The sequence below is a fragment of the Beta vulgaris genome, chromosome 1, assembly GCF_026745355.1.
Source record: "Beta vulgaris subsp. vulgaris cultivar EL10 chromosome 1, EL10.2, whole genome shotgun sequence".
Taxonomy (NCBI): domain Eukaryota; kingdom Viridiplantae; phylum Streptophyta; class Magnoliopsida; order Caryophyllales; family Amaranthaceae; genus Beta; species Beta vulgaris.
In genome coordinates this window covers 48685400-48704464 of record NC_079202.1, presented here as the reverse complement: position 1 = coordinate 48704464, position 19065 = coordinate 48685400, and the positions used below count along the sequence as shown (strand labels likewise).

The following is a 19065-nucleotide window of genomic DNA, read 5'->3' as shown; positions in this document are numbered from 1 at the left end:
TTCAAACCATACAAAGACTTCTTCATTCTGCAAACTAAATTCGAATCCTTTTTCCTCAAAACAAGGAGGAATTTTCGTGTATAATACTTCTTCCTCCAGATCACCATGTAGGAAGACATTATGAACATCTATCTGATGTATTTCCCACCTTTTGACTGATGCGATAGATAGGAAAGTACAAATTGCTGTCATTTTTGCCACATGGGCAAATATTTCACAACACAAATTGACCAAACTTAATATGGTATCAAGAGGCAAAGATCTATGAACCTAAAACCCCAACTGCTTTCTGAAAGCCGCAAACCAAACACACAAATCGAGCACCACTACTAAACGACCACCACTGACTCTCCCGCATCACCTGTATTACTTTGAAGGGGTTTACCAAGCTACTCATTCCAACAAGATGTATTTTTCTTTTAGGGAGATCATTTCCTTAATTACTAGATAGTTAAGCGTGCTTGGCTACCCTTCATGATTGCTTTAAAGGGGTTTAGTAGGCTACTCATTCTAACAAGATACATATTTTTTTAGGGAGCTCATTTCCTTAGTTACTCCACGATTAAGCGTATTTGGCTAGGAGTAGTCTTGCGATGGGGTGACCTCATGACAACTTATCCGGGATGTGCATGAGTGAGGACAAAAATGTGTCGGAAGAACTTGTGTTGGTTATTGAGGACAGTTTTTGGCTATAATACGGACCAGGTGTCGTAATACCCCATATTTTTAGGAATTTATTGATATTATTTCAAACAATTCTAAATTTTACCTTAAAAGCTCATTTAAAATTATTTCAAATTCGCTTTAGAGAAAATCATTTGATCAACTCTTTTGGAGGGATATATATTTTGAATTTTAAAGGTTATTTAGTAACTTATAACGATAGTTACTCTAGTCATTATCATTATCTTATTTATTTAATTAATCAATTATTTAAACAAATATTTGTCAAATAATTTTATCAAATTCAAAGTTCATTTTTGGGTAATAAAATCAGATCATACATTTTAATATGTAATTTTCGAAATTCTTTTAAGTGATGTTTTGAAAAACTGGTTTATTTTAAATTTAAATATTTTGTTAAAAATTATAAAAATTAGATTTTTATGAAATTTATATTGAGTTAGAAAATATCGAATTTTAAATGATTCAGGAAGATTTAAAATCTCCTTAAAGTTAAGCAAAATTGAATTTAGTAAAGAACTTTTATAAAGGAAATTCCAAAAAAGAAAATATATATATATATATATATATATATATATATATATATATATATATATATATATATATATATATATATATATTTCCATGCTGCATCTACAGATGCACGACAACTTTGTGTTATGTCAAAAAAGTTTTAGCATTCTTTTCCCCTAATTTTAACGATTTAGAAAAGTTTTACCTCTTTTGCTACCCTAGTTTATACTATAAATAATACCCCTCTAATCCTTCCTTTTTTCCTCACCAAAAATCTTGAGAGTTCTCAATAATATTTTCTTTAAAGTGAGTGCTCTCTTTGAGCACTTGCTAGTAGTTCTTTTTTCTTCAACGAGTAGTTTTAACGGGAGGTTTTGTAAGTACTTTTTTTTCAAGTTTGTTTTAATTATTCATAGTTTTTGATCTTTTTTTTTTGGGCGATTCAAAGTTGTTATTGATAATAAAAAAAAAACAAGAAAAACCACCAAACAACAACTAGTCAAGCACCTCAAGAGGGACCTATCCTGACCCTACATGAGATAGCAAAACCACAAACACCTAGATACTACTCAACAAGCTGAGCAGAAATCTAAACTATAAGAAGTCTCCTAACATCATCAACACATCTACAAGCAACATTAAAAATGATCTGCTTACAAAGAACAAGAGTATCAACTTTAACTCCAGTAAACACCAGACTATTTCTATAAGTCCATAATCTATAAAATGCCTCAGTAAAAAACATAGTATATAGTTGAGCTAGCTTAAGGGATTTGTTGTGACTTCTATTAGCAACAAGTTGAACTTCATCATCAAAACTTCTTCTGTGGTAAGTTATCCCTATCTATTGCAAGCAAATCTTCCACACTGTATTAGAAGTAGGGCAATTAAAGAAAAGATGGGATCTAGTCTCATCAGCATTTTCACAAAGAACACATTGTTTGTCAGGAGTAATGTCCCAAGAGTACAGCCTGCTCTTAGTAGCCAGTTTATCATGCAAAGCTAGCAAGGTGATGAATATAGCTTTAGGGATTGCATCTGTTATTACAAATGATGCGCCTCCAATTGACTTTGTCATGCTCCCCTTGCATACATTTGTAGAGTTTCTTAATGGAGAACACTTCTCTCTCAAGCATCTGTTGAGCATTGAACTCTTGAAAGAGATCTCTACTGTTAAGAATTTTCTTCGGTGGCCAAGAAAGCCTTTGGGGGATAGGCATAGTGCCACCTGGTGTCTCTTTATATAGTATGCATGAAGTCATCTGATCCACAATCTATCCTGTTTTTGGCGAATGACCCAAAAGTGTTTAGCAACAACAACTCTATTCCATATAACCATGTCTTCAATAGTCCACCCATCACACACTTTCTGCATACATGTAATATCCTACGCCACAGGAGCCTTTTTAGAATTAGTGTCAAGAGAAGTCCACATAAAGCTTCTACAAAGACTTTGAACCTCTTTGATCACCTTCTTTGGAAGAACAAAGATCTGACACCAATAAAGTTGGAATCCATGCAGCATTGATTGTATAAGTTGCAGCCTGGCAGCATAGCCCAACTTCTTTACAACCCATGATTGGATCTTGCTAACTGCTTTGTCAATGAGTGTCTTAAATTCAGCATAATAGAGCTTACCAGTGGTAAAGGGAACTCCAAGATACCTAAATGCAAAGGTACCAAAGGGTATATTCATAATCTGCTGCAGAGAGGCTTTGTCATCATCATTAACACCAGTTATGTACACATTACTCTTATCCAGGTTACCTTCAAGCCCTAAAGTACTGGAGAATTTATTGAAGGCATCAAAGTGCAAGTGCACTGAACTTGAGTCAGCTGTAGCAAACATAAGAAGATCATCAGCAAACATAAGGTGAGTACTTCCAAGCCTTTCACATCTAGGATGGAAATTGAAGTTAGGAATTTGCTTGAGACTCCCCAATGATCTAGATAAATACTCCATACCAATTGCAAAGTGAAAAGGAGACATAGGGTCTCCTAGTTTTTGATCTTTTTGAGTTCTATCAAAATATGTTTTTATTGTTTGAGCATGAATCATGTTTAGAATTAGTTAGTTGAACATAATTTTCTTAGAGTTCGTATATTGTTCACAATTTTGGTTAGAATTAGTTTATAATTGCTAGGAGTATTTCGTTCCTGATCATTATCTTACTAGTTGATCGATTTCCTTGTTTTGTGAATTATCAAGGTACGTTTGCATGGCTTGATCTTTAATTTTTTTGTTTGTAAGAAGAAGTGGCCCGAACACCGCTCGGGCCTTAATGGGCCAGACACTTGAGAGTAAGGGGGAAGGGTAAGGGGAATCCCTACCCTCAAAGTGCCTCTAGTGGGGGTTGAATCCCCTACCTTGAAGTTGGAAGGGTGCTCTCTTACCACTAGACCAAGTACTACTTGGTGGCTTGATCTTTAATTGCTATGTATATACTAGTTATATATGTTTTAGTAGAAATTATACGAGTAAATATTAATAGTTAGTTTAAATAGATCTTCTTCAATATATATGTATCATAATTGCTTGGTTGCAATAAATGCGTGCTTAACATGCATATTTAATGTCATTCATAATTTCACTAGCTTTATTTGAATTGTTTTCAAATAAAAAATTATTGGTGGAATTAGTGCATTAGTACAATGAACTCTAGTAACCTAAATGAATTCATTGAATTGCTGCTAAAGTCAACCTATGTTTCATTATTTTGGTATCAAGTTTAAATTATTATTAATCAATATTAAAATTTATTTATCATAATTCCATTTATTTGTAAATTGAAGGAAAGGTTTCCCTCTATATTATTCTTATTACAGTTACCCCTTGGCTTTGTTCAAGAAGGGTTCTTCAAAGTCTACTAGTTGGCATCTCAAGGTTACTCCAATGTGTTTGTATGTATAAAGGATACTAGCTTAGAGGGTATGCACACTTAAGATCCGCGAATCAAGGAAAGGGATTTATGCTAAAGGCCTTCAGCACAACACAAATTACTTTAATTCCTAAAAATGCATGCCCAAAAAATGTGAGTGATTTTAGGCCTATCTCTTGTTGCAACACCCTATACAAATGCATCACTAAGATGATTTGTAATAGGCTCAGAGTTGTACTCCCTAGTCTGATAGAAGAGACTCAATGTGCCTTTGTGCAACATAGACAAATTGTACGTAATATCATGATTGTACAAGATCTAGTGAAGCATTATAACAGGAAAAATGCTAGTCCAAGTTGTATCATTAAGTTGGATATGCAGAAAGCTTATGATACAATAAATTGGAACTTTCTGAGGGAGATGCTGCTTGCACTTGATTTTTCTACTAGATTTGTGGAGCTGGTCATGGAGTGTGTTAGTACCCCCATGTTTTCATTGATGATTAATGGGGAATCACATGTTTTTTTTGCTTCTAAAAAAGGTCTCAGACAGGGAGATCCCATTTCACCTCTTTTATTTGTGATATGTATGGAATATTTAGCTAGAGTGCTAGCTAAAATGGGTGAATTAGAGTAGTATCACTTTCACCCAAGATGCAAAGGCATTAAGCTCACACGATTAAGCTTTGCTGATGATTTAATTTTGTGCTCAAAAGGGGAATTTGCTTCTGTATACTTGGTGATGCAGGCTTTCAAGTTATTTTCTGAGACTTCTAGGCCAAAAACAAATGTACAAAAATTTGCATTCTATTGCTGTGGAATGAGTATGGAGGATATTGGAAGAATTCAGAATGTGTCTGGTATAAAGAAGGAAGACATGTCTTTCAAGTATTTAGGTGTGCTTATTCAGGCAAGGAGAATCACTGCTGCACAATGTGAGCGTCTTGTTGATAAAATAACTGCCAAGATAAGAGTATGGAGTTCAAGGAACATCTCTTACACTGGAAGAGCACAATTAGTCAATTATGTGCTCATGAGTATCCATGGATATTGGGCTCAAATATTCATACTTCATGAAAGGGACATTAAGGATATTGAAAAGGTGTGCAGGGCATTCTTATGGTATGGCAATCATTTTAGTGCCAAAGGGGGTTATGTAACATGGCATGAGCTTTGTAGTAGTAAGACATCAGGGGGTTTAGGCTTTGGGAATGTGAAAGCTTGGAATGTGGTTGGCCTAGGGAAGCATGTGTGGGATATAGCACAAAAGAAAGATAATGTGTGGGTTAGATGGGTTCATATTGTATATATTCATGATGAACAATGGTGGGATTACAGGCCTACATCAGGAGATCAAAATTCCAGAAGGATACGTGTAATGCAGCAATAGCGGGGGCAGTGTATGGTATCTGGATGGCAAGGAATGAGTGCAAATGGAACCTCAAAGTTCCTACTATACAATGTCTAGTGAAAATGATGAAGGAGAGTGTAAGAAGGAGAATATTTCTTGTTATGCCAAAGAATGTTTCTAGAATTGATAGGAGTTGGTTCTACTCATTGTAGTTGGAGTGTAATCTAGTGGGCTGGCCTGTCTAGGGGGTGGGAGTCCAACCTAGTTGGTTTGTCTCTCCCTAGATAAGGTGTCTTGGTTGTAATGTTTGGATTTTTGTGATGCAATATAATGATTAATTACTTAGCGAAAAAATATATGCCTATTATCATTGTTGTTGTTTATAGTGATCTCTCAAATAACATCCGTTAATAAAATTCCAATACTTCGTTACATAAGTACTACCTCTGCAATCTACATACATCAACTTACTACTCCCTTGGTTCCCGAATGATTTGAACACTTGTTTGGCCATGCAGTTTAAAGTAATAAGTTGTACTATGATTATCAAATATTAATTACTCCTAATTAGAAAAACTCATTCTGTCCATAAAAAGAGTTTCTATTTCTTTTGAGGATAACTATTAAGGAGAAATCATAAGTGAGACCTTAGTTGTATTAAATCTGAACTAAAAATTGAAGTTGACACACTATTCATGAATTGCTTATTGAGGAGAGAGAATGTGAGGAAGTGGGTGATATAATAAAAATGAAAGCTAAAGTATATTCTAATTAGGGGATCCATACCAAATAAGAAAATGAAAAATCTATTAAATTTGGGACAAACATAAATGAAAAAAAATGAGGGAGTACATGTGACAAAAGTTAGTTGAGTAAATTTTTTTAAATGAAAGAAAGTTAATAATTTTTTTATATTAATAATAGAGATTAAGTGTGGGCCAAAAGAGTTTTAGAAAACTATAATCTAATAGACAAATTATTAGGACAGATTGTCTAATATTAATATAAAATTGGACAAACATTAGCCTACATTTTACTAACAATCCCATTCCATCTCACTCTAACCTAACATTATCCCTAAATATCTCACACAAACTTAGTCATTCCTTCTTCTCTCTTTTCTTTGTATACATTAGAATCTCGAACTACATATCACAAATAATCAAACAGTCTTATCGAATGGATTTAACTAACTAGTCACTAAATAGATTAAATAATATGATTATTGAATAGATTTGTCACTTAATAGATTAAAATAGTCATTTTCTTTAGAAAGGTAGCATGTTCCCTTCTTTATACTAGACTTACATGGTGCATAATTGTGAAATAAAAGTAGGCTGACTTTGTAAGACCAACTTAATGTAATAGTGGGTCCATATCAAAAAAATGAAAATGCTCAAACTAATTTGGGACAAAAAAAAAGTTTTCAAACTATTCTGGAATGGAGGGAGTACATTGTTGTGGGCTTAAATTCAGAAAAGGAAAAAAAAGTGGGGAGGGTTCCATAACATTATTAGAAAAAAAAAAGATCAAATATTCAGAACTTATGAGTATAAATATGACAAAAATAAAGGGGCATATAAGAAAAAGAAAAAAATTCAGAAGTTATGAGTATGAATAGGTAAAAAATAAAAGAGTATATTAATATTTTTGCTGAGTCATGATTATCAAATAAAGAAATGTAGCAAGTGAAAATAAAGAGACATTTATCTATAGAAAATATAAGTAAGGTCGCGTTCTTTTTAGGACTGACAATTTGTGTCAGTGGGTCATTTTCGTGTTTGGTTTCGCGTCGATTTTGGGTTGGCTTCCAAATGTATCAAAAATGATATACAAGGTAGAACAATTATGTAATATGATAAATGTAACTAATCAGGTTAATTTCGTTTCATTCGTGTTAGTGTCGGTTCGTGTTTCTCTTTGTCGAGTTCGTGTCGTATTATCATGTCGTGTCCGGGATTAACAACCCTAAGGGCCTGTTCTCTCCAGCTTATTTTTAGTTAAGTTAAGTTCAATTCAATTCAATTCAACTCTAGACAATACTTTTACTCTCACATATCACTATTCATTTCAGTTCAGTTCAATTCAATTCAATACAGTTCAATTCAATTCAATTCAGTTCAGTTCAATTCAATTCAGTTCAGTTCAATTCAATTCAATTCAGTTCAGTTCAATGCAATTCAGTTCAGTTGTTTTATGCCGAAGAGAACAAACCCTAATTCTTTTGGACTAAAAGAAACTGCGTTCTTTTGGACTGAGATAAACTGAACTGAAGTGAAATTAATTGAACTGAACTGAATTGAACTGAGACAAACCGAATCACAGAGAAAAATCGAACCGAACTGAAATTAACAAAACATAATTGAATTGAACTGAACGAAATTGAAATTAACTGAAGTAAACTGAACCGAAGTCCAAAAAACATGTCCTGAATTGCAAAGAGAACTGAATGACATGATCTAAACTGACCTGAACTAAATGACCTTATCTGAAGTGAATTGAACTAAATTTAACTGAAAATAAGTCTAAAAAAACATACCTAAATATAGACGTAGGAGTATATTTTTGTTTATCGGGAAGTGCGTCCCTTTCATTAGCCCCAAACAAGCAAACAATACATACACATTCATTGAATTAATTCAGATTTCACATATCCTACATTTCACATCTCACTATATAATGATCAACTTGTTGATTGTTGTTCTTCAATGTACGTAGGCCCTCCATAAAGTCCTCCAACTTATAAGTACTCCAGCTTAAAAACCTTCCACCCATAAATCATAATCATCACAAATTCATATTCCCATCTCAAAATTGCGTTTCTCTCTCTCTTCTACCAATCTCTCTGCTCTTTTATGTGTTTGTCTTTCTGTATAACCTCTGTATAACCCTCACGTGCAAGAAGCTATAGCCTGTAGTTTTTAACTATACTGTATTAGTACTGTACATTTCCCTTGGAACCTGCATTTTACTTACTTTGTTTTCTGGGTTCTTTTTTTTTTGGTATGACAGGGCTTATAAAAGCTGCCAATATCATAAAAAAGTAGTCTTTTTCATTCATTTCTTTCAGATGCTCTTCTTCTTCTACAATAACGAAGAATCATCTTTTTCTTCCAACTTTTTTCATCTTTTTCACTAATCCCATTATAATCATGGCATTAGAAGCTGTTGTTTTCTCTCAAGACCCACTAATTACTACTTATAATTGTTGTTCTAGTAGTAACAACAATAATAACTTTGGAATTAACTATGAGTTCTCTAATTACTATTCCTCTAAGATAGAGGACAGTTTCAAGGTACCCTTTAATATTGGGTTATTTGATGTTAATAGTAACAATAATAATGTTTATGATTACTCCAATACTTCGGAAATAATCCTTGAAAATAATTGGAATAATCATTATGTTCCTCAAAATTATTCCTCGCCAGAAGATAATCTATATCTATCTGGCGAAGCTCCGCCGCCTAGTACCGCCACAGCGGAAACCGCTGCTGGCGGTACGCGTAGGAAGAGACGGCGGCGGAGCTGTAAAAATAAAGAGGAAGTGGAACATCAAAGGATGACTCACATTGCTGTGGAACGAAATAGGCGGAAGCAAATGAATGAGTACCTTGCTGTTATTAGGTCCTTGATGCCTTCTTCATATGTTCAAAGGGTATGTTTGGTAGTTTCTATTTTTTTAATGCTACTGCTTTTAGTTTTGTTTTTTGCTTAATTATATTTTAACATTATTGGTTATTCCTGTTTATAATGATGCTAGATATGTACTATGTTTGTACTGATTTGTAGACAAGGTTTATAAAGTAAAAATGGTCATCATTACAAATTTAGTAAAAAAAGCAAATTTTGCATAATTTTCTTTCTTTGCTTTGTTGATCAATAGGAACAAGTTACTTCCTCTATTTCGTAATGTAATCCCAATGATAATAAGCATTATATATATTTTATGACATGATATCATAATGCATCGTTCAGTGTTAATAATGCATAACTACTGATAATATTTCAACTTTTATGGACTTATTGAACCTTAAAATAACGCAACTGCATATATCATTTTCTTTGAAAATATATATGTACACATAATTAAAGGTGCGTTTTCTTCACCATATCAATCAGACATAATATAAGCAATATTAGAAAAAAATGTATTAGTATAATGTATAATATAATAGAGATTAGTACACGATATGATTAAGCAAAATGAACCAAATTATGTTCTAACCAATAAATTAAATATTTTAGGGAGACCAAGCATCAATAGTAGGAGGAGCAATAAACTATGTGAAAGAGCTAGAGCAACTATTGCAGTCAATGGAGGCAGAGAAGAGATCCGACAAACACCAACGCCACGACGAACACCAACGACAGCCATCGCCACCTTCGGGTGGCGATGGCGGTGATAGAAAATTTGTTGGTAACTCGGGAGACACAGCAGCATGGCCACTACTATTTGCTGATTTCTTCAGCTTCCCTCAGTACTCAACTCGGTCAAAGCCGAACTCACCAGGATCAGGATCAGGGTCCGGATCAGGGTCTGGGTCTGTGTTAGGGAGCAGCAACTCAGTGACTAGCAGTAACTCGAGTGTAGGTGACATTGAGGTGACAATGGTGGAAAGCCATGCAAACGTCAAAATATTAGCAAAGAAGCAACCGAAGCAACTACTTAAATTAATTGCTGGATTTCAGGGTCTTCGCCTAAATGTTCTCCATCTTAACGTCACTACTGTTGACTCTTTCGTCCTTTACTCTTTAAGCCTCAAGGTTCGTCACTCTAACTATAATTTTTTCTTCTTTAATTGTGTTTAAGATCTTCTTTGTTCTCTAGTGTTTATTAGGTATTTTTTATGATTTTCTGGATGTATTTTAGATATTCAAAATAATACTAACATATATGCTCTAACATAAATAATTATTATTGGTGAAATTTAGGTATAACATCCCTAGAATTATTAATTTTTGGTCTTATTTTTAGGAATATGTTTGTAAAAAAACCTACATTGTACACTTGTGTTTTCCAACATTATATTAGGGTACAAATTAAAGTAGCTAGATATTTAACAAATATTATTACACCTCGTTAAGAAACCTTATTAATTTTAGGAAGAATTGACATGAATAATCTCAACTTTCATCAGTCTTCTTAAAATAATTCCAACTTATAAATTATCTTCTGAAAATAATCCGAACTATTAATTTTCAACATATTATAGATCTAAAGTGGATTAGTACAGACAAGAAAAAAGATAGTTTTGTTTACTTTGAGAAGGTCACATAAAAAATCGGGATTATTTTAGAATAATCCAACTTTAAGATTATTTTGAGAAGACAGGTCAAATTTGATATTATTTTTGTGATTTTTTCCTTAATTTTAATATGTCTAGATGCCACCCTAGAATAGCTGGTTAAGTATTGTCGAGTCTATATGCGCAAGAGGAAATAACTTTTACTATATATGTTTAAGGTAGCTTTTTTTTTTTCTTCCTCTTTGCCAATTAATTATTAAACAAGAGCAATCAACTTTCACCCTTTACAAGAGAGATTTCAATTTTTCCCCTACTTGTAATTTGTAAGGTTTCAACTTATGTATCTATAAAAAATATGTCAACGTTTAGAAAAAAGCTCCTTCAAACTTGTAAGTGGTAACTTATAGGTCGAACTTTTCTCTTCATTGATTATTTTGCACCTATTCTAAACATTATCACAAAGTTAGTACTATTGCAAAAAAGAAAATAAAGAAGACAGTACTAATGTACTATGCTCTAGGTGAAGTGGTGAACCAATTGCACATTACCCTATCAGATGGCTTGGGCATGAAAATAATTTCTTTGGTAAATTAAATTTAGAGAAAGAAAAAAAGCACGCAATTCACAAAGAGCGATAACTAGTTTAGCTTAAAATTACTCCCTTTATTAGTTTCAAAAAAAGTAATCGATCTATTCATTTAATTTTAATAATCACATAATACTAATGTAAAATGTTTCTTAAAAAATTGGTACTACTTTTCCTAGGATAGAAGACAAATCACTGCTTAATTTACATGATGTATGGAATTAATTAGATTAAAAGATCATAAAAATAACATAATTATAGGGTATCTGAAAATTAGTTGTTGATTGATTTAATTGGCTAGTTTGGCTGTTGTTTTTATTGGTTTTTCATGTTGGTTGTTTGATTATGAGTTGTTTGACTGTTTTAACTGGCTGGTTTGACCAATTGTTTTTATTAGCTATTTATGTTGGTTGTTTGATTATTAGTTATCTATAAAGCATTTGGTCAAATTAGCTATTAGTGTTAGCAGGTTAATATAAAAGGAATGTAAAAGACAACATATGCTAAACCAGCTTTTGGTGAAAAGGCTGGTTTTTCAGCTAATCAAAAAGCCATCTGTCAAATTATTTTTTAATTATTTTACCATATAAAAAACAAAAATCCAAAGCCGATAAAAAACAACCCAAAAGCCATTTTTCAAACACATTCTTTATATTGAAATTGGTTATTAGAATTTAGAACAAGGACATACTGTAATAACGTAAGAGCTTTTGAGCATCTCATTCAGCTGACAACAGTCTTTTTAAACACGTTACTTACTAATTTAGATGTATAAAACTTGGGAAGGGTTAAAAGTTTGTTATACAGCATATGTTAAATTATTCGAAATAACACGAGTCATGCATCCCATCCAAATATATACGACAAAAATATAGGGTACCGTGTGTTTTATTCCTTAGCTACACCGCCTCATTCATAGGAGTACCTAAATTTTTATAAATGTGCGATTCGATATCTTATTATAAGCTTACCCTACGTAAATCACCAAATCTGTGAGAAAGTTGAGCTCTACGTACATCTGATGCCACCATCAGTCTGATGGTGTAATGCACTCTAGGAAAGAGGATGTTAGCTATTTGACGCTTTAAAAAATTTTATGAACATTAAATATGAAATTTCAGGATGGTGTTTAGTAAATCAGAAATTTTTTAGGTAAGTAGGATAACAATGTACAAGACATGCAATATGTAAACACTAACATTTTTTGCACGCTATGCGTGCATGTTCTGTTAATATTTTTTTTCTTCTCAATTAGTTATTCATCAGTGTTAGGTTATATTAATACTCCATTAATTCCGTTTACATGGCATTTGCATTGAATCAACTTTAACAATTGATTACTATAGCATATCATTCGAAATTTCGCAAGTAGCTTTTGAGGGTGATTAACACAACCATTTATTTTATGGAAAAGCTAACAATTGAAGTCAAATTTATTTGCTCAAACCAATTTCTTTTCAGTTTATAAGTAACTATACACTTTAGATTCTTTCCATTTTTTCTATTAGTGCAACATTTATTTTATAGGGATCAGCTTTATAAATTTTGACTAATTTTTTATTTACTAATATCAACATTGTTTAAAACCAAACCTTATGTTAAGAAGACGAAAACCCACATCGAAGTTTATTTACACATTGAAGAAAAAGATAATCACTAACATATAAATTTGATGGGCTAATATTGCCAATTAAAATTGAGATAAAAACCTGTATGTGACGAGTAAATTAATAAAAACGTAGCAAGTATTTTATATAATAAACCACCAAATCCCATCTTGGCTATTAGCCATCCCCAAGCCCCACCATAGCTCCCAAAACTCACTCCACCAAACTCCTTCACCCCAAATGACGATCAAATCCCTTCCACCCCGAAATCTAATTGAAGTAGAGAAATGTTAAAAACTAAATATCAACGAAAGGAAATAAGAGATAGATTGCTAATATAATTTTGAGATTGGTTGTCACGGATTCATCATCAGACAGGACATAGATGAACATTGTTAGAACAAACCGATTTTGTCGCCATATGTTTTTTTACATGTTCAGACAGTTGAGTGTTGTTTTTATGTAACAAAGAATAGGAAGAACACTGTACAAAACTTCATAAAATTATTCCATTTTTATCTATTGTGTACAAAAATTTAAACCTTTTCTCATTTTAATTCATATTCATCAGCTCTAATTATTCAATTAATTTTCATAGGTTGAGGATGGTTGCCAGTTGAATTCAGTTGATGATATCGCGGCAGCTGCTAATCATATCCTTGGGCAAATTCAAGAAGAAGCTGAAGATCAGTTACTTTAATGCAATAGTAGTATGATCATAAAGCATAATTTTAGCTTCCAATAATATGTATTAGCACTAATGACATAGTGGGGTGTAAAATAATTCAAAAAATTTCCCCCCCTCCCCCTCTTTTATAATTGGAATTATATAATATGATCCACTTTTTCTATTATTCCAATTTAGAGCACACTTTTTTGCAACATTTCATGCAATATTACTGTTAAATTACCCCTTTTTGCATAGTTGGGTTAAAGCATGATTCCAAAAGGCTTTTGGTTTGCATTATTCATAAATCATAATGCTTTTGTCATAAAGACTTGGATTTCTTAAGGTTCAAGGGTCTATTTGTCAAGCATCAATCTAAAAAAGGGAAACATAAATAAATTTTTGGGCCAAAACTATTCTGTAGTTCATTCAGGTTTTTTTGTCTGTATGTCGTTATCTATTTGTAATTTTTGTATGAGTATCTGTCAAAATATATAAAGTTAAAAACAGTTTTACAACTAGATCAGATATAGTACTTTGCACAGTTACAGGTATATAATAACTCATGCAATGGTCGAAGTGACTTCCAATAATTGAACTTGTTGCTCATATACTCGATCATAACTACCACAAATACTAGTCAGTATGTAGAACTTAGAAGTGTTAATTGTTTATAGGATAATTTGCTAAAAGGGACCTTAGAATTTTTTGTTTTTGCGAGAAGGGACCTTAAAAAAAAACTTGGCATTTAAAGGCCAAACAGCAAAAATATGTAACGAAGGACCTTACCACCGGTTTCCGACGTTGACCAATCTTTTCAGGCATTGACTTGCCTCAATTGCTAAATGACACTCCCTAACACTACTAGAAAAACCTTACTTTGGGGACGCTTATTGTTCGACGCCTCGGCATAAGTGCGGCGCGGGTTTAATTTATCCCGCAATATCTCGACGCTTTTAAGCGTCGAGAAGGTTGCCCACGCTTAAAAGCGTCCTCATTACCCTGATAATAGAAATATTCGCTAGCTTATCACTGTATACTCCCGCTCGAAATTTTAGAGCGAGCAAATAAATTAAAAAATAAAAAAACCCCCCACCCCCACCCCCCACTACGCGTACTATTATCACTCAACTGCATAATAAGCGAAATTTCAGAGCAACTGGGTAGTTAATGGTGAAACCTATCTAATCAATTCTTCTCAATTCGCTCATAATTTCTCGCCATAATCTTCGTCTTTGATCATCAGGTATGCCTTCTTCTCTTCCTATCTTTTTCGTTCCAATTGTTCGAACTTCTGTTGAAGTTTTCATCTCCTACCTATCAACAGTCTTGAAGTAATTGGAAAGCTGCGAGAATTTCTCTGAAATTTCAATAAAAGTGTTTCTTCGCCATCATCTTCTGCATCATATCAGGTAATTTATGCCTTCTGTAAATTGTCTCAATTGTTGTTTTTTTTGATGAATTTTGTAAATGTCAATCTGTTTTTTCGAATTACAATTGAATTCTTTGTCTTAACCTCCCATCAATTTAGACTTGAAATTTTCATGCCTTTTTTTTAGCTCACTGTCAATCTCGAATTGTCTAGAATCTTTTTTAAATTCTAAAGGTTTTTCTTGCCTTTTTTTTCTTCAATCTCAAAGATATGATTTTTGATGGAATTATTGTAAATTGAATAATTAAAAGGCCTCTCATTATACAATATCAAATGTCGACTAACTGAAATTTTTATGCTTTATTGTTTCTTGAAATTTTCATAATTTAGTGCAATAAGTTGATTTTTACATGCCTGAATACCTGATGTACATGCAGTATCTGTAATGAATTGGAAGTGTTGATTTTTCGATGAATATGGAGAAAACTATTTATGTTGAAAGCTTTGTTGTGGTTAAGGTATGCCATAAGCAGGAAACACAGAGAAGGAAACTAGATGACACCAATTAGCTTTACAGACTTCTACATGTCTGTGTCTTTTTTTAAACTTCAGTCACTAGAATAATAAATTTTTTTTCTTCGGCAAAAGCGTAATCAACTATTCCTGCCTACATTATGGATTCATAGTATTTTTAGCTGTCGTTCTGTAATTCTCTTATGTTGATTAAAGGAGGGCTTTTGGTACCATCATGCAGAGCCAAATTATTTAATGCTGGTTTACTGGATTCCTGAAAGTATTTCTACAATTCCTGCAAATGCTACACATCGCGTAGGAGTTGGTGCTATTGCTTAACAGAGAACAGAGAGGTAATATTTGTTCTCCTTATTCTGATATATGTGCAATTGCTTGATCAGTTCATTTCCATAAATCCGTTGCGGCGCTTTCTCCTACATAAACAAATGATGGTCTATATGATGTGGAAATGCTTTTGAAGAATCATTAAATTGTTATTCCTTTCCTTGTACACGGTATTAGTAGGGCTATCTAGATTGTATGTCAAAAGACTGCGCGCTACTTCCTCGATTCCCCTTCCCACTTTTTATTTCCTCAGGTTTTCAATGATCTTACTACATTTCTGTCTGTTTACACAAGTTTTCACCATACTAGAGCTTATGAGGACTGTAACCATGACCCTTATTCGTAATTTTGGCTCTTTTGGATGTGTAATTGGCCCCAGTGGGCAGCCCTTTATTGTTCTTATGTAGTAATAGCTTATGCTACTAGTGATCCATAGGTCTACTTCCCTTTTCTCCTTTAGGGTGCCCTTCCCATCTTCTACCTCTTTTCTAATATCATGTGATTTTATGTGTGTAGCTATCTAGATTGTATGTCAAAAGACTGCTTCCTCGATTCCCCTCTCCCACTTTTTATTTCCTCAGGTTTTCAATGATCTTACTACATTTCTGTATGATCTGTTTGATACTGGCTTTTGTAATTATCTGGTTGTACTCCTTGAATCAACTCTTATATAAAATAAATAAGTTTTGATATTGTTTATCATTTCCAATTCTCTTGAAAATTTGTTTTTTTATACTCTTTAAGATTTTGATCAGTAAACTATCAAAATTGTTATGATGCCTCTGTTACTTTTTATAATTTTCTCACGTGGAACCCATCAATCCCAAGGTTTATGATTCGAAAAGCAAAGAACATTTTTTTTTTCTGGTACGCTTTCAAACATAAATTATCGTAGAACTATTTCTGGACAATAACCATGCAAGCTTCCAAAAGATGGAGTCTGACAGACTGACACTATCTGACTCTAGTAGCCAAGGCTGAGTTACATAAGTTTTCATATATAGTATATAACTGCCTAAGCCATAAACTACTCCAGCACGAATTGTGTTGCTGAAGTGTGGACATATAGGGTAAATACGCAAAATAAATCAAATAGATAGGGAACGTACATAACAATTCATGTTAATCTAGATATGTTAGGCACTGAGTTCAATTTCTAGATATGTTAGGCACTGAGTACATAACAAGTCATATAAGCAAGAGTATTTCGTTTAGGTCATGTTTTATGTGAACTATTTGAAGATATATGTTCATATTTTTTTTCTTCTTAATATGGTTCTTATTTGTTATCGTATATATTTTTTTTGTAGACATGGATTCTAGTTGGATAGATTTACCAAAAGGCCATCCCGCTTATTATAATGGTTGCATGAAATTCTTAGAGCTTGCTAAAGAGACTCTTGTTGAAGGAAAAACTCGATGCCCATGTAATAATTGCAAGTTAAACAAATGGTTTAAGTTGGAAAAAGTAGGAGGCCATATTTTATTGTACGGTTTTTATAAGAACTACAAAAATTGGATTTTTCATTGTAGTCATCAAGTGGGTAACAACTTAGGGCTCCATAGTGATCAAGCAAAGGGAGTAGGTCGGATGATATTGATGGGTTACTAAATGCAGCTTTTGGGGTTGGTAGTCCACAATCCACTAACGAACCCCCGTTATTAAATGAGTTAGATTCTGATGACGAAGATATAAATGAGATGCATGAAGAGGTAAATTTTCAATTCGAGGTAGATAATGAATATGTATCAATTAACACCGACGCAGAAGAGACAAAGTACAATAGACTCAAGGAAGCTTCTAAAGAGAGTCTATATGAGGGGTGTACTACTTTTTCAAAGCTATCGTTTCTATTGCACTTATTTCACCTTAAGTGTATGTTCCACTGGTCTACTGAGTCTTTTAATAAATTGCTTGAACTTCTATTAGACGCATTTCCTTATATTATGGAGTTCCCATCGTCCTATTACGAAAGCATGAAGATAATTAAAGATTTGGGTTTAGGTTATGAGAAAATCCATGCATGTCCAAATGATTGCATGTTATATTGGGGGGATTTTGCAGACAAAAGTGAGTGTCATATTTGCCACACACCAAGATGGCAAAATGTGAAAGGCAAGCAAGGTGATACAAGTGAGAAAGGTAAAGAAACATGTATGAAGGGGTGCCAGCTAAAGTAATGCGGTATTTTCCTCTCACCTAGACTAAAGAGGCTTTACATGTCATCTAATACTGCAAGAGACATGAGATGGCATTTTGACCGCAAGGACGATAAAATTATCACCCACCCGGCAGATGGAGAGGCTTGGAAAAAATTTGATGATAGATATGAGGAATTTGCTAAAGATCCTCGTAGTGTTAGATTGGGTCTAGCAAGTGATGGTTTTAATCCATATCGTCTTATGAACACTAATTACAGTACATGGCCAGTGATTCTGATTCCTTATAATTTGCCTCCTTGGCTTTGTATGAAGTCATCATCATTTATTTTGTCCTTGATTATTCCTGGAAAATATGGTCCCGGTATCGATATTGATGTTTATTTGCAACCACTAATGCATGAGTTAAAATTGTTGTGGGAAGGTGTAGATGCCTTTGATGTTTATAGTGGAAAAAACTTTAAACTACGAGCATCCTTACATTCCACTATAAATGACTTTCCTGCATATGCTATGTTGTCGGGTTGGAGTACAAAAGGTTATAAAGCTTGCCCTACTTGTGCCAATTCTACTTGTTCATATTATTTTGGTGGTAAAATTGTCTACCCCGGTTCTCGAAAATGGTTACCGATTGATCATCCTTACCGTTCTCAAGCTAATTTATTTGATGGGAAAGAGGAATATGGCCTTGCTCCGGTTCATGCTAGTGGGACAGAAATTTTGAAGCAGCAAGAAGAAGTTAATTATGTTTATGGGAAATCAAAAACGGTTCCTAAAAAAAGAGGGAGAGAAGAAGTTGAGGATGATGAAATTGATAATGATAATGATAAGGTTCTTTGGAAAAAGAAAAGTATATTATTTGACTTGGAATACTGGGAACATAATCTTCTTAGACACAATTTAGATGTTATGCACATTGAGAAGAATGTGTGTGATAATCTCTTAGGAACTCTTTTAGAAACCGACAAGAGTAGAGATGATAAGAAAGCTAGGGAGGCTCTGAAACAAATAAATATAAAATCTCATCTTTGGCTTCAAACGCATCCTAATCGTGTTAAAGAGTATATGCCTCCAGCTTCATCAACATGGATAAAGAAGAAAAAGAATTTTTTAAGAGTCTTGAAAAAGCTCAGAGTTCCTGA

At 33.3% G+C, this 19065-nt stretch overlaps 2 protein-coding genes across 2 annotated transcripts; one reads left to right on the top strand and one right to left on the bottom strand.

The window, feature by feature from the left end:
- Nucleotides 1-2584: 2584 nt before the first annotated feature.
- Nucleotides 2585-3187, bottom strand: LOC104893565 (uncharacterized). Its single transcript, XM_010679690.2, has one exon. The coding sequence runs from the start codon at nt 3185-3187 to the stop codon at nt 2585-2587; it is 603 nt and encodes a 200-aa protein (XP_010677992.2).
- Nucleotides 3188-8178: 4991 nt separating this feature from the next.
- LOC104891599 (transcription factor bHLH94) lies at nt 8179-13720 on the top strand. The gene is made up of 3 exons (XM_048641864.2): nt 8179-9082; nt 9673-10191; nt 13465-13720. The coding sequence occupies exons 1-3, from the start codon at nt 8579-8581 to the stop codon at nt 13564-13566; spliced, it is 1125 nt and encodes a 374-aa protein (XP_048497821.1). The 5' UTR covers nt 8179-8578; the 3' UTR covers nt 13567-13720.
- The last annotated feature ends 5345 nt before the right edge of the window (nt 13721-19065 follow it).